Below are 15,241 nucleotides of genomic sequence, written 5' to 3'. Positions count from 1 at the left end.
AACAGTCCCTGCTTGAGATCCCTGTGAAGTCTTACTGGAGAGTGTCAGATAATCTTCGGTAAGCACAATCATGTCTTCCCTGTCTGCTCATGGCTGTTTCACTGATGAGCTCAGAGCACATCAACAGAGCATTAACACAGCCAGATGTTACCTTGCTCTGCTGGACTCAAGCCAACTCTCATCCAAAAAGTGCATGACCTCATTAGCACTGTAGTGAGCCACAGCTTGATATCCCACTTCTCAGTAGCAGTTATTCCTTCAGCACTGTGATAATGCGATGGGATGTTTTTTAGTCCACTTGGAACACACAGGGAAAAGACCTGGAGCTGGATAATGTGTAGACATAACTCCGATATTTTGTTTTTAGCATTCTGTAAAACAATCCAGCAGCATCCAGGTGTTTTTGTAGTTTGAAGTAGTCTAAAATAATGCTTTGCCATAAGTTTGGGTGCCTGTTTCTTTTCTGCATGGATAACAGTCCAAATGTTTCCATCTATGACTGCTTAGCTAATCCCACTGCACACTGCTCATGTGTATCAGATCACCACATTGTCAGTAAAAGCTGAAGAACAACCTCATGATTTGCCAAAAACTGAAAACTGTCATTAGTAAAATAGTTTTACCTTGGCAATGAGAATAATTACATATGATGTCAAAACAAATACAGATGCTTCTTTAGGGAAAAGGTCTTTTGAGGGCACTGTATCAGCAGTAATAGCTGAATTTTTAACAGTTCTAAATTTTCATATTAAGTATATTAATCATTGCAATTTCTCTTGTTCTTGGTAAATATAACCACAGTTTTATTCACTTGCCAAGTGTGTTTTGGAGATGTATTATTTTTCCTTTTCACCCACTTCCAAAAACAAACTTTTTTGTATAAATACTTGACCATGATATAATTGTCTTCTTTCAGGGGGAGAGGTATCATTATGTTATCACTGTGATTTCTTTTACTGAAAAGAATTCTGTTTCCTTACATTTGGTGAGATAAATACAACAGTGAGCTTTCTAAGAATATAATGAGAAAAGTTCTGTGAGGTTCCAGTCCCCACCAGCATCAGTGATGTGTAAATTGCAAAGGCATTATGGCCTTTACCTATGAAAATAGCTCTGGAAAATGCTAAAACATACTCAGTTGTTTGTCTCCATGAAGTAATCCCTAGACAGTTTCTGGGGCTGAATGTCTCTGTGTGAAAGGAATTACAGTGATTTGTTGATGGTCTGTGGAGCTTTTGATACAGATAGAACTCTGAATCCTCTCAGTTTCCATCCAAAGTTCTTAAATGGTGGAGATGCATATAACTTTGTCTATGGCTGTCCACTGCTCAAAGAACTTTTCCTTATGGAGGTGATTGAGATCATACTGGCATGCCAGGTTTTTTAGTAGAGGCTGATTTTAAAATGATGCTTCACCAGTTTTTGAAAGTGATTAGCTTATATAGTATCTGTGGTTATAGTCAGGGGACTATATCCAGTGATCTGGGACCTCCTCTCTATTTGTGTGCAGAATAAGATGGATTTTTGCAGAGCATCTCCTCTCAATTGGAAATTAAAAAAAAACATGTTCAGATTAATCATCTTTATTGGCCTTTTGGCTACAGTTTGAACATCAATTATGGCAAACCCACCCTTTCCCTGTGTTGTAAAAGTACGTAGAATCCCATTCTTGCTTTTAATGATGGTTAAAGAATAGAAATTGTTGGAATAGAGAGAAACGTAAGAATATGGTCATGTTCCCTTCTCTCTGCCTTCTCTGACAACTGAACCTAAAGTAGAAATGTAACTAATAGCTTTACCAGTGAGCATTGCTAAAGAGGGGGGAAAATCTTCATTCTACATTCACTGACTAATGTAGATAACTTAATGAATCAATGTTAAATGTCTGACAACCTGGTCCCCACTAAAGAATGCATTTTAAGGCATTTTCAGGCTTTTTACTATTCCTTACAGAGCTGTGGAAGAGCTGCCACCAACTCTTCTATGAACGAGGTCCAACAGAAATAACAGGTAGACTGTGAACCCAAATTTTCCTCAGACTCTTTCCAGCATGACAGAACATCCAGGGAAGAATTTCCACAATTCTTCACTTGATTTAGTGCCTGAAGACATGCGAGGAAATGGGAAGCAGATTTGATCTTTGTTTCTTTTTCGTGGCAATTTTAATTCATGAAAACACTCCCTGTGCCCCCTAATCCAAGTCTTCCTCTGCTGATCTCACTCTCTTCTCTACAGTTATTAAAACAATGGGATATTACAATTGTCTTCGACTGAGGAGAAGTTGCTGTGCTAGCTAAAAGGTTGGCACCACATCTTCTATTCAGAGTGCTGCATGCTGGTGGTGTCTGTTCAGATAACCTCTAGCTACAGTTGAGTAATACCACAAATGGGGAAAACCCCAGAGAAATAGGAAAACCCCTAACTGTTTGTGCATTGTGTAAGTGTATTTTGCTTAGGCTCTTTGCCAAAGAAGATATGAATCAAAGATTCTACCTGTATAAGAGTAAAATGTACTATCATGTTCAGGATCTTATTTTTGCATAAAAGATGCCCTCGGCATTTGTGAAAAGGGAAGAAAATTTCCATTCTGGTTTTAGTGTGTCATGTTTTTCTATTGCACTTATCACTGAAAATTCCTGAAAAAAAAAAGATATAGAAAGTGGGAGAGGAACTTGGTTAATTCGTTTGAATTATTTTTTCAGACAAATGGTCTCTTTGGACTGTTTTGCAAAATGATTGTAAGAGAAAATACCACCCCCACCCACTTGGTATTGTACAATAAAAATAAGCACTTATAAAAATAAGAAATTTGGCTGTGACCAAATGTTGCTGTAACTGGCAAGTGTTTGTGCAAATATTTGATTATTTATGTAAATGTTCCCAGCAACTCCTCACCCAGAACTCAACCAAGTGCCCAAGAATGACGAAACATCTCCCTACCAGAACAAAAGTCACAAAGGATGTTTCTTTCTTTCCTGTGGAAAATACAAGAAAATAAAAGTAAGAGTTCATATGATAGGATTCCTTCATGCAATAGTGAAAACCAATAATTAATTAGGATAGACTAAAAGGTGTTAGAGGATTTCTTTATCATGCCACAGCCCACAGAAGGGGGTGTTTCAGTTTTCCCCCTGCAATATATGTAATTTAATTATTTTACATTTAGTTCTCAGTTTTTATTTTTCAGGTGTCATAATAGGGAGATGACCTTCTTCAAGAAAAAGGCTGAATCCTCTGATTTTTATGAAATTTTTTTTTTGTTTAATTCAGTGTGGTCTTGATTTTTTTTAAATGTGTTTTTTACACTAAGGTTGTAACCAGAAAGAATGGTTAGAGAAGTTAAAGATGCTGTTCTAAGAAATTTTGACTGGCAATTGGGAACTCTGTCAAGCCACCTAACCAAAATATTTTCAACAGTCTGGCTGCAAAATGGGAAGTTAAAAATATGGAGGTAATTTGCTGAATGATCAGCCTCATGAGAGATTAATTTCTTCCAGTAAGTAATGACTGAGAAATTAGTTGATCTAGCAGTTAGGTTTTCTCAACAAAAAAAGTGAGCTCTCTAACTCACTCACTTGATATTTTGCAGTGATTTTGTATATTTGGCTATTCCACTTCCTAGGGCCATAGAGAAGCTCAAAAGTGACTCAATTCAAGTTTTCTTGCAGCACACTTCTGCAGGATTTAATAAGAAAAAAATCAAAATTAGGACTTTGAAACAGCAGTTAAAAATCTGGTAATTTTATATGAGCTGGCATGTTCCACTTCTGTTGGCTTAGTGTTGGACTGAATAATTCAGAAAATTATAGTCTTCTTTTTATTAATGAATGTGCAGTGGGAGCATCACCAAATTACCAATGAAGCTTATTTTGTGGGGAAGAGAACAGAAATAGTTAATAAATAACAAGTATTTATATGATACAGCAGAAATTAGGGCTTATCAGTTACTGTTTTCAGTTTTTCATGGGGATTTGAGGAAATAATAAATCATTGAAATAGAATATCCCAGTTTTAGAACTGTTATGTAAAGAAGTTTGGTGTACTTTAGAGAATCATAAAATTGTTTGGGCTGTAAGGAAGCTTTAAAGGTCATTTAGTTCCCTGCAGTGAGTAGGGATAGCTCCAGCTGGATCAGTGTGCTCACAGCCTCATCCAACCTGGCCTCGAATGTTTCCACCACCCTCACTGTAAAACATTTTCTTATGTCTTATCTAAATCTACTTTCATTTAATTTAAAACCATTACCCCTTGTCTGGTTGCAACAGGCCGTAATTGGAGTGTCAATGTATTATGCTGTAGAAGCAGCCAAAAAAATATCTTTAACAATGTCACAAATAATTTTTCTAATCTTCAGTCAATGACAGTATATGACCATGTCTGTTTTATTATAAAGCATGGTTTAAAATACCACATTTTTTGCATTTGCACTTTTTTGAGCCATAGTAACAAATTGCCAATAGCAAAAGATGACAACTTATCCAAAAGTGATTGTTAAAAAATAGAAGTGCCAAAAGGACAGAAGAACAGGAACTGATTCAGGTTAGGCAGTGGTCACTGGCTTTCTTAAGGCCTCCTGTAAGAAGGAGCTTATTTAGCTCAAATGAAAAGCTGTCATGAAGAACAGGACACACTTAGGTACCCCAGGCAGCTGCCACAGGAGAACGAACATGCTGCCATTTCTCACCTGTAGCAATATGGTTTTGCGCTAAAGCTTTGTTTCTGAGCAGCACAGGATTTCCTGTGGATGAAAGCCTCCTGGAAAACCAAGAAATAGTTATTTTATGATGTGCTAATGCTTTCCCAGGCTGTAGCCTCTGAGTTTCAATTCAAGAACTTCTAGATGTCCATCAGAAGAATTTTGCTGGCTCTAAAACTCAAAGATTCTTGGCTTCTGGACAAGATCCTAAAATGTTTTAAAAGGACTAAGAGCTGCCATCCTGTTTGAGAGCAGAGGATACAAGGCGGTGCCTGCTACTCCTGTGTGTGTGATAAAAGTATCTCTGTCAACAGGACACTGCTTTTAAAGGAAAGAAAATGGGAATATATTCTCTATGCAAAAGAATACTGCTATAAGGGCTATGCCAGAGACCTGAATGCCAGAACAGCAGCAAACAGTATTTGCTGGCTAAGGAATAGTCCTTCTTTAGAATGTCATGCATAGCAGTCAAAGTAAGATTTGTTATTTCTGTACTCTACAAAATTTTAGTGTGTGGTTAAATGTTTATTCTAATGGGAAAATGGATGCAGTCTGTCTGAAAGATAGCTAGAAGCTTGTTAAAATTTCAATGCCAGGTTCACTTTGCCTCTTACAAAAACAATTTCCCTTTAACACAGTAAGTAATGTGGTAATGGAGTAATTTAATTTTCAGTCTTCTAAGCCAGATGTCAGAAATAAAAAGTCTTATTTCTAGACTGCTTTTTCAATTGCTATAATGCTTCTTTTCTAGTGGGATCTTCTAAAAATCATATAATATTCAATAATGTTCTATAATGGATATCTTCCATTATAAAATCATTGGGTTTTTTTGCTCTGGTGTGAACAATTCCATTGTAGAGTTTAATGAAGTAAGGCATAAACTCTTGGTCAGTAGGAATGCAGTATCTATAAAATTATGTCTGTATTTGATGGAACTTTTATGCTTGTTAGAACAATTACACACCTCAGTAGAAATACATGAAAATGAGGATAATGCTGATCTTGTGTCCCCATATGTATCAGGCTGTCATATGCAGCACTTATGTGCTTTTTCATGGTATTGGAAAATATTTTTTTTTAATCTTGAATATTATTTCTGTTGTGGACAATGAATAAGTTTACCTGTTTAAGGTATGTTTACTTGTGTACAATGATTGAGCAATATTTATTTTTATTATTACCTCAGTCTTAAAATATTTTGTTTCTGTTTGCAGGGGATTCACTGTAAAAGCAAGCCTTCTGGTGAGTATACATTATTCACATTTTTACTATGTTTGTTTTTAAGGATAATTTGTTAAAGATATTAAATCCACTATGCTAGTGACATCAGATCACTGTCATAACAAGGCACTTAGCACCAATTCTTTCATAAAAAACATTGGAAATTGGTAAGTTTTGATAAATAATAGGTTAATAATGACAATTGCTTTATAATTTTCCTTACCATAGTGAAGGAAAGAGAGTGTGCTAAGTCACATTACATGTTTTTATTGCTTCTACTCATTATTGATATTGCCTATAGTAATAACACAGGGGCTTGAATTACCTGAACCCTGAAGCCTCCATCAGTCACTTCTCCAGTGCACGCAGTCATTTGCTGGGAAGTACGAGGCAGCTGCCTCGCAAATAGTCTCCCCCAAGAGGACAGTCACAACCCCCCTGAGAGGACTGTCCTAGCTGGAGGCTCAGCTCTGAGTACTGCTGGACTCCACAAAGCCTTTCCTGAATCCATGTGGCAGTGAGTCCGTAGACAGGGAGAAGATGCGATGCTGAGCTCAAGCATGTGAGATGCTGATGCTATGACATGGGGCACGAACTGAATGTCAGCTGACACAACTCCTTACTTGGAATGTGTGGTATTTATGGGATTGTGTTGAGATGGAGAGAAATAATGTGTATATGGAATGGATGCAGTTAAAAGTCTCACCAGAAAAAATCTCAAGGCTTCTGCCAGTCAGCAGAGTGAACTTTCGGTGGCTGGTTCAGAGGCTGTGAATGAATCATGTTAGGGTTAGACAGTTGAGTTGGTTGTTGCAGAAACTATGTGGAAGGTAGAAGAAGAAATAGGGGTGTTGACCCTTGCTCTGCTAGCTGAAGCATGCCTTTACATCCTTGAGCAGTTCAGGCTGAGAAAATCAAGCCCTTCAACCTGTTCTCAAAAGGAAGAACACCCGTAATTCTGTTGGTTATGAGTTAAAATCTGTTCTGTGCAGTTAAAAACAAATGCAGATCTAGACAGCGGAGACTCACAGGTACCACGAGGTGGTGATTCATTCCATCCATTTTAGGACAATGGGATTTATATGCTGGGAGAGAGGCAAGAGGGGTTGTCACTCTCTGTTGACTGCCAGAGTTGTGCAGATCACAGACACAGCCTGGCTGAGGTCAGAAGGGACCTCTGGGAGCCTTCTGGTCCAATCCCCGATGCAGGGACATGCAGATGATGCACGTCAGATAAGCTAGATGTTTCACTCTTAGCGGGAAGGGCAGTGAAAGGTTTGTTAGACTAAAGATCCATGTATTTGAAGGTGATATACGTGAAGCTGGTTGTAGGTTTTTCAGTGCTGTCTGAAAAAAACTTATCAGCTGTCTTTAAGACAATTAACATGTAGGATGACTCAGCCTTACAGGGGTGGTGAAAAAGCATTTTTTGTCTTTATCCTAATTCACTTGTGCAACACTGGGTGTATACTCCTTTGCATACTTCCTTCTCTATATTATTTTTTAAAATTATTTGTTACTTGAGGTAAAATTACCTTAAGAGACCTTAACTCTATGGTAGAGAACCTTTGCAGTAGTTATTTCTTTAAGCTGCAACAAAAGGATATTTCCTAAAATTTGCAACCAGCACCTCAGTAGTATTCGGCAGTGTGGCTTTGACTCTGACATCTTCCTCCTGCTCTTCTAGACTGTTAGGTAGCACATAAGAACTACTGTAGTATTTGAAATTCACTGTAATATATCCATATATTGATATCAAAGTATGAATTTAAAAAAAAATACATTTTCAGAAGATATGGTTGGCACAGTATATCACCCTGTTGTTCAGTATCCTTGAAAGTTTGAAATGTTTTCTGAACACACAACCATGAAACCCTTTTAATTTACTGTACATTGCAATCTATTGTGAAAGAGAGGCTGCCAGTGTAAAATTTAATCAATTTCATAATTTCTGTGAGTACTTTCAAGTAGTGAATTTTGGTACTTATTAACTGAAGTTAATGCACCATGCGGTTATGGTAGGAGAGCATGTCTACTTTGTTGATGAATTTTGGTGAATCATCCTAATGAACAGATGCAGCAGACGCTGTGGTAAATCATATGCAAATAGATTTGAAATACTACTGTAATTTATACTCATGGAATGATATGCCAGTGAAGCAATTCAGATTTAGGCTTTAGAGATGCTCATAGATTTAGCCCTGTCAGTATCCTTAAGTAGCTCAGATTCTTACAATACTTGTAGGGAAGACATATCATATAAAAAAAAAAACAGTTAGGATTTTCTATTGGGTGTTGTCCCAGTTCTGTTATTAATAGGTTTTCTCTGCCTTTTTTTTTTTTTTTTTTTTCATGCTCTTCTCCAATTTCATCTCCTTACCTGAGGCTTCAAATTATTCATCTATTCATTTCTATTGCATATTCATTGCTCATCTCTGGCTTCTAACATCCAACTGTAGATAAGGTGTCCTTTAATGTCGTGACAATTCTAGGTTGATTGCTGCATCATCAGATTAAAAAAAATTATCTGCTGTGGTTGACCTGATGGCAAAAGTACAAGGAAATGTCTACATGCTGAATAATAAGCCTCTTTATGCCTGGGCTTATATATGCCCATAATTAAGTAACCTTTTATTAAAGCAACAATCCCTTTCTCATGTAGGGCTAATTACAGCTATTATTCATAAACACAAAATTTAGGTAAGATTTACTCAGCAGATAGTTTGTGTATCAAGATATATCTTTGTGTCTTCTGAGGTATAGATAAAACTACTTGTGTGAAAAGGAAAATGGGGTGTGTTCCAGAAGAAAATATCTTAAGGGGGGATTAAAAGATGATAAAGTGGGAGTTTACTGAAGAGTTAGTCAGAAATGAGTCTCATACTGTGATGATTTATGCAATGAAAATTATTTTCTGTCTGGTCGTATCATGTATTTACTGTAATCCAATGGTAGTATCCTCATGCATGATATGATCCATTTATTTTATTATTAATGAGTTTTGCAGCATATTTTGCAATTCTCAAAATCTATTATAAAATTAATGGAAAAATATCCAAAGTGGAAGTGTAATTTCATTTCATTCAGTGCATTTGTTCTCAGTTTGATAGTAGAAACCCTGATTAAGAGCAGTGTGTCTGCTGACAGGACAGCAGAGTGTTTGTGCATCTGTCTGATGCTGATCCGATATCAGTTATGCATCCAGGTTGACTTTGAGCTCTCGTAAGATAGTTCCAACTCTGTGACACCTGATGATATCACACCTCAGGCTGTAATAGCTAAGAAGAAAATTCAACTAAATCATGACAATATCCACCCCCCCCCAAAAAAAAAAATATGGCCAAATAATATGGTCAAATACACCCAAACAGAATGACAGAATATTTTGTAACTAAGCATCCACTTTGAATATCTATCTATCTATCTATCTATCTATCTATCTATCTATCTATCTATCTATCTATCTATCTTTTATCTAATATGTCTACATGCATTGCCCTCCCCTTAAATAATTTCTATGCAGACATGGGACTAGGCGAGTTTATAAGCTTGGATCAAGAAATTTACACCAATAACCAAAACTTAAGCAGAAACAGTTACTCCCAGATACCACTGGGTATCCACAACTGCATCTCATATGATGCAGTCAGGAAAATATCTTTTTGAGCAAAGAGACAGAACTCAAACTAATCATCACTTATCACATTATTAGTAATAGTTATCACGTAGTTAAGCAATTCCCAGTTAGTTGTGGGTGGATTAATTGAGTGTTGTACAGTAACTTTCCATCCTGAGATACTTTCAGGATTATTACACCACCTATTTTTGGAACATGGAATACAGTGTTCATATCCAGCTGCTGTGCACTGTACTTCTGAGGGCAGTCTCATTTCTGTGGAAATATTTATAAATTCTTCAAAAGCCAACATACTCCAGCTCTTAAAGCTTTATATGTATATTTTGAGTGATCTGTGTTTTTTCATTGGTTTGCATAAATTGTCCTCTAGTTGCCAATATTTCCTTGGATAATTCAGAGCTGACCTACTGCCAGTTGAGGTAAAGTGTCCTGGTTTTCCCATGCTTTTCTCACTTGATTCATATCAGCATACCCTGCTGCCTCCAAAACATGCTCCATGACACAAAACCAGACAAACGGAGCGGAGATTTGGGTGTGAAGGGTTTGTCTCTTCTGACTGTATGTATGTGCTATGTATCATGCAGGACTTAATTCGCCTGATATCAGGTGTGAGGGCACTTAAGGTCTAACAGATTTAAGCAAAGGTGACACATTTATTTCAGCCTGTCTTGACATTCTGCAGTATCAGTATCTGGTCTTTGACAATGGGCACTGGGAAAATGATGATCCCATAAGTTAGGAAGAAGTCCTGTTCCGGTTAATACACTTTCAGTCTTTGAATTTAGAGCATTTTCCTTCACTTGAGGGGTTGGAAGGATAAGTAAGGATACGTTTTGTCTTTCCTTCTCCACACCCTACCTTTCCTCTGCGGGAGCTGTGGATCTGTCTTCCATGTGAGTCAGTGAGCATCCACAGTTGACAACAGCTCTTGGCTTGACATTGATGGATGCACCCTTTCCTGATGATTCCATTAAAAGTGCTATCCTGAATTTTATGGCAAGCACAGTATTGTGGCACTGCTGTTTCATACTTTCATACTCTTCGCCATTCTTTCTGAAATCCTTCTAGGAGCATTTTGAACAGCTGAATTTTATATATATATATATATATATATATATATATATATATATATATATATATTGTTCTTCTAGCCTCTCACCAGGGGAAAGGATAATGGTCAATAAAATATATTTTTTACTTGGGTGGTTTTTGACTTTCATGCTATGTATGGAAGGAAGAAGGCTATGAAATATTTCAAAGAAGTAATAGTTATATAGATAGAGCTAAAAAGAGCTGTGCTGCATTGCATACCACAAAGCCAAGGGACAAAACCCAATTCCCTGGCTATTTGTTCTGATAGTTTCTTGAATTACTAGTTTTCAGGACTGCAAACAATGGACATGGAGAAGCCCAGGGAATGCATTGGGGATTAAATCCACTGTACCTATATATAAATTCATAAATAAGCAACTGATTTCTATGTAGGGCAGACTGAGAAGTAGAAAGAGATGAAATATACTAACTGATGAGGTTTGGGGCCTTATGTCTATTTTTTCCATTTATACTAGCCTACAGTTTTAGCTCTGCAAACCCATTTCCTAAGGCTTTGGAATGACTAAAATTACACGGCGAAACAGAAGAAGGCATAGTAGCTGTGTTCTTTGCCTACTGATTACTGTGTTCTGTGCCTTGAAGAAGGCCTGGATAATATTTATTCTGCTCTTGTTCTGGTCTAAATCAGAAGGAAATCCAGTAGGTGTAGGGTACTCTTCCATGACTAGGAATGCAATGGTGCCCTCTTGTGTGAAAGTGAAATTTTAACAGCAATGGAGACCATCAGAAAGTCCTAAAATTAAAGTACTATTATGAGAGTGCTCACAATATGCAGGTAATGGTTTTGAAAAAAGTTTATATAAATTATTAGTTTAGCCATGATCTAGCACATCTAATTAATTAAAAACAGTATTAGTCTAGGTGTGTTCTGCTAACCTTAGTTGGTAGAAGTGTGATTGCTTCCTCTTGTGGGTGAACATTTCCCTAAGTCTAGAAATTTATTCCAACCCCCTAAAATTGCTAGTGAAGCCAACTAGGTATGTTGGCTGTGTGAAAGTCTTAGGCAAAGTACTGGCTTTGCTGGTCAGTGGTGACATTCTTAGTGATTTCAGGAGAGCTGGAACTTCCCCTGTTGTGCTTGCTCTCCCCCAGACATCCTGTGTACGATGAGTTTTCTCTGTCCTTGTGTTTGCATTTGCAGGTGGCATTTTTAACAGCTTCTGCCATGATGTCCCTGCATCTTTATCTTCTATGGTACTGAAAAGCATGAAGATCTCAACAGTGATGAAATGTGTCCAAGGAAGCCCATGCTCTCTTCATTTAAACATTAAAGGAACACTGAGTCTGGATGGTAGGAATCAGTTTTGTTACTGAGCCCTTTGTGTTCATTTTTTGCTTATTTCAGCCAAATTTATTCCATATTGTAATATTTTGGACCAAGCTGTTTTCATGTAACATCAGAAAAATATTTTTATGAAAGCATTTTACTACAAAACAGTTCTCAAAGTGACTGAGAACTGAGATAATGAATTCTGCCTTCCAATCTAACACACATAACTTGTCTTCTGCCAGTGCCCCAAGCACACAGCTGCCCTTTTCTTTCTAGCTCTGACATCCATGCAGGCACACACACTAATTCTGTCTGCTCTGATAATCTGGACACGAGTGACTGCCCTTACAGAAGGAGAAACAGTTTATTCATCTGCAGTTACAGTTCTGCACTAAAATAAAATGGAAGTGCATGACCTTCCTGTGCGTAGTCTATTTTTACTAACACCTTGCCATTCATGTGCTTCATGTTACCATTTAGGTATTTCCTAGTTGCTTCACTCAGAGTTAATAGGTTTATTTTTAAAATTTGCATTTAAAGCTTCATTTAAAGCAATCTGTATCAAATCCTTGTTCCTACTCCCATGTGTGAGTTATATATACTGTCCCTTTTTTAGCAGAGATAAAATACATGTGCCTTTCACTTAGAAGGAAAGCTTATGATATGGTGTATTTTAATTTAAGTTTTTGTTCTTCTTAAAGATGCTTAAATTATATTTTTGCAATCTGTTCCTAACTCGTTTCAGAAAATGTCCGTGGGCTGGAAATATGTTCTTTTTCACTGGACACGCAGCAATCTCAGTGCACAAGTGTGAGATTCACTAGGAAGAAAAGCAAGATGCTTAATGGAAAGAAGGTAAACTTCTTTTTGTGAATATTTGGATTTCTAAAAGTGAAGGTGATAGCAACATCCTGGATTAGGAATAATGATACTCTTTGAAATCCTTTTATTAAGTTGTATCTACTTTTACATTCCTAATGCTACCGTATTGACTGCTTAATGCTGCTTTTAAATGCAAATATATCTGAATGAAGAATATTTATTTCTTAAACATCTTAACCAGAGGTTTTTCTGTATCTGGAAGTCATGCATGAACTCAGTTTTATAAATGTTTTAAACAGGTACAGGTCCAATTCAATTGCATTGAAGTCAATGTAGCACAACACATCTATGTGACCATGAAAACTGTACCACATTACTGTGAAGTCAAGCTGAGTCAGCAATACTATGTTGAAGGTAGGAAAACATCTTAAATCAGATGCTTTTCAAGAAATATCTTGCAAAATAAAAAAATTCAAACCAACCAAACAACCAAAAAAAAACCCTCAAAGGCAAAAGTACATTCAAACTGGGTTCTGATTTCTGGGATATGCTGATCTGATGGTAAATCACCTATGCCAGGACCAGGTTTAGTTTATGTTTCATGGGGTTTTTTTTTTTTTTGTTAGCAAGTAAAAGTCTTGACTTGCTATAAAACCCAGAGTTTATATCTAAAAGTATGTGGAAAACTGAATTTACACAAAGCATTTATCCCAGTTGCCCTTCTTGTGATTGGCACGTGCCCTTTCTCTGCCTGAAGGTTCATCCCTGCCTGCTCTCTGTGTCTTAGATGGATGGAGCTTCTGCTTCTCTGCATGGGTGGCCCAGGGGTGGCTTCAGAAGCTAAGGAAAGATTAATAGGAAAATCTATGGAAATTTATTTTTACTTTCATTAGCTAGGTGTTCTATAGCCTGTTTACATGTAACTACTGATAACAGAGAAATGAGCCTGGTAAACAACAGGAGTTGTTTTTCAAGGAAAAAGTAACTGAAATGAATATTATTACTCAAATTTTTGTTAGGTTCTGGGTAAAAAAGTGTGCTGTTATATCCTCAACTGCAGCCTTAACTGCTGATTAGGCTTCCCAGTAGAAACCCCAGACTGGGGAGATAGATCCTTAAGGCATATTGTGATATAATCTCTATGTGTGGGAAGAGTACTTCTCTCTTTTGCCATTTATCTAAAAATGTATGTAAATCTGCCTTTAAAAAGAGGGATGAGAGAAATTTCCTGCTGGGAATCTATTGGATATTTTGGCAGTTTGTTTACACAGTTATATGAATAAAGCAGCACTGAGACAAACTCTGCCTTCCACTTTGCAGACTGCAGAAACAGTGATGTGGGAAAATATATTCCAGCTTGTTCAGGTGAGCTGATCTTCTATGCAACCTAGAACTGAGATATTTCTGGTAACCTATAAAATTACATGTTTTCATTCTTACATGAACAAGGAAAAAAAAATTTTTTTCCAACTATCATTACTTATAATTACCCTGTAGTTGATAGGTAATGTTCTGGAAATGTATTTCTATTGAAATGGTACATGGTAATGTTCTGAAAATATATTTCTATTGAATATGCTACATGGGAGGTAAAGGTTTTGATAATCTATTTGATTTCTAAACTTTTGGAAACAGATTTGTGTTTTTTTAATGCACTTTGGATTGATGTTTTTATGTTTTGCCTATAGACAGACCTCGTAAATAGATCAAAATTAATTTGCCAAATTGCTATACTGCTTTTGGCATACCTGTGAATATATGTATAAAAAAATATTCCTTCCACATATTGCATTTGTCAATCATAGTTGCACATATTCTCTATGTAAGAAACTTACAATCTTGGGATAATCAGCCCTTATAATAGTATTAGTGTGTATATTTCAAATATTTGTACATAAACTACATAAGATTCCAAGTACTAAGGTTCAGGTAAAATTGGGACATGTCTTGGCCTCTCAGTATTACAAGTTCTAAGATAAAAAATGCTGAATGAAAATTATATCTCATAAAAAAGAACATTAGGATTATCAGTATAAAAGTAATAATTTCAAACATTCTAAGTAAGAATCTATAGATGTTGAGTTTCATCTCCATCAAGTTATGAAATATATTCTGTACCTATTATAAATAGATAACATAGAAATAAGAAAGTAATAAAGAAACAGTTGTAATAATTTTATGCTTGATTTTTTTTTTTTCAGCTGGAAAATTAGATTATAATTTAGACAGGGCAAGGAAAATTGTAACAGTGAATGTATCCAACTTTCCCCGAGATCAAGATTATTATGTTCGCCTGTGCCACAAATGGTTTACCTGTGAAGATGTTGGGGCATTTGCTGTGGTGAGTTAAAATCACAGTGGTTTGGGGAACTGGTGGAGGATGCCTTGGAGGTGGCAATGTTCATTAAGGTTATAATAAACACCATATATCTATATCTATCTATATCTATCTATATCTATCTATATATCTATCTATATCTAT

General features: G+C 36.4%; 1 protein-coding gene across 2 annotated transcripts in view; it reads left to right on the top strand.

Annotated features, from left to right (window-relative positions):
- The window catches only part of IL17REL (interleukin 17 receptor E like), a 42,936-nt gene that overhangs the window by 12,623 nt on the left and 15,072 nt on the right, over positions 1-15,241 (top strand). For both annotated transcript variants that reach the window (XM_023918599.2, XM_023918600.2), the window contains exons 2-7: positions 5,911-5,938; positions 11,809-11,958; positions 12,683-12,792; positions 13,059-13,173; positions 14,080-14,124; positions 14,961-15,100. In XM_023918599.2, coding sequence (XP_023774367.2) covers positions 5,911-5,938; positions 11,809-11,958; positions 12,683-12,792; positions 13,059-13,173; positions 14,080-14,124; positions 14,961-15,100 — 588 coding nt within the window. The remainder of the gene's footprint in view (positions 1-5,910; positions 5,939-11,808; positions 11,959-12,682; positions 12,793-13,058; positions 13,174-14,079; positions 14,125-14,960; positions 15,101-15,241) is intronic.

This window comes from Cyanistes caeruleus, chromosome 4, assembly GCF_971803275.1.
Source record: "Cyanistes caeruleus chromosome 4, bCyaCae1.hap1.1, whole genome shotgun sequence".
NCBI classification, from domain to species: domain Eukaryota; kingdom Metazoa; phylum Chordata; class Aves; order Passeriformes; family Paridae; genus Cyanistes; species Cyanistes caeruleus.
The sequence above is the reverse complement of the archived record's forward strand: the minus strand, read 5'-3'. Positions and strand labels throughout refer to the sequence as shown.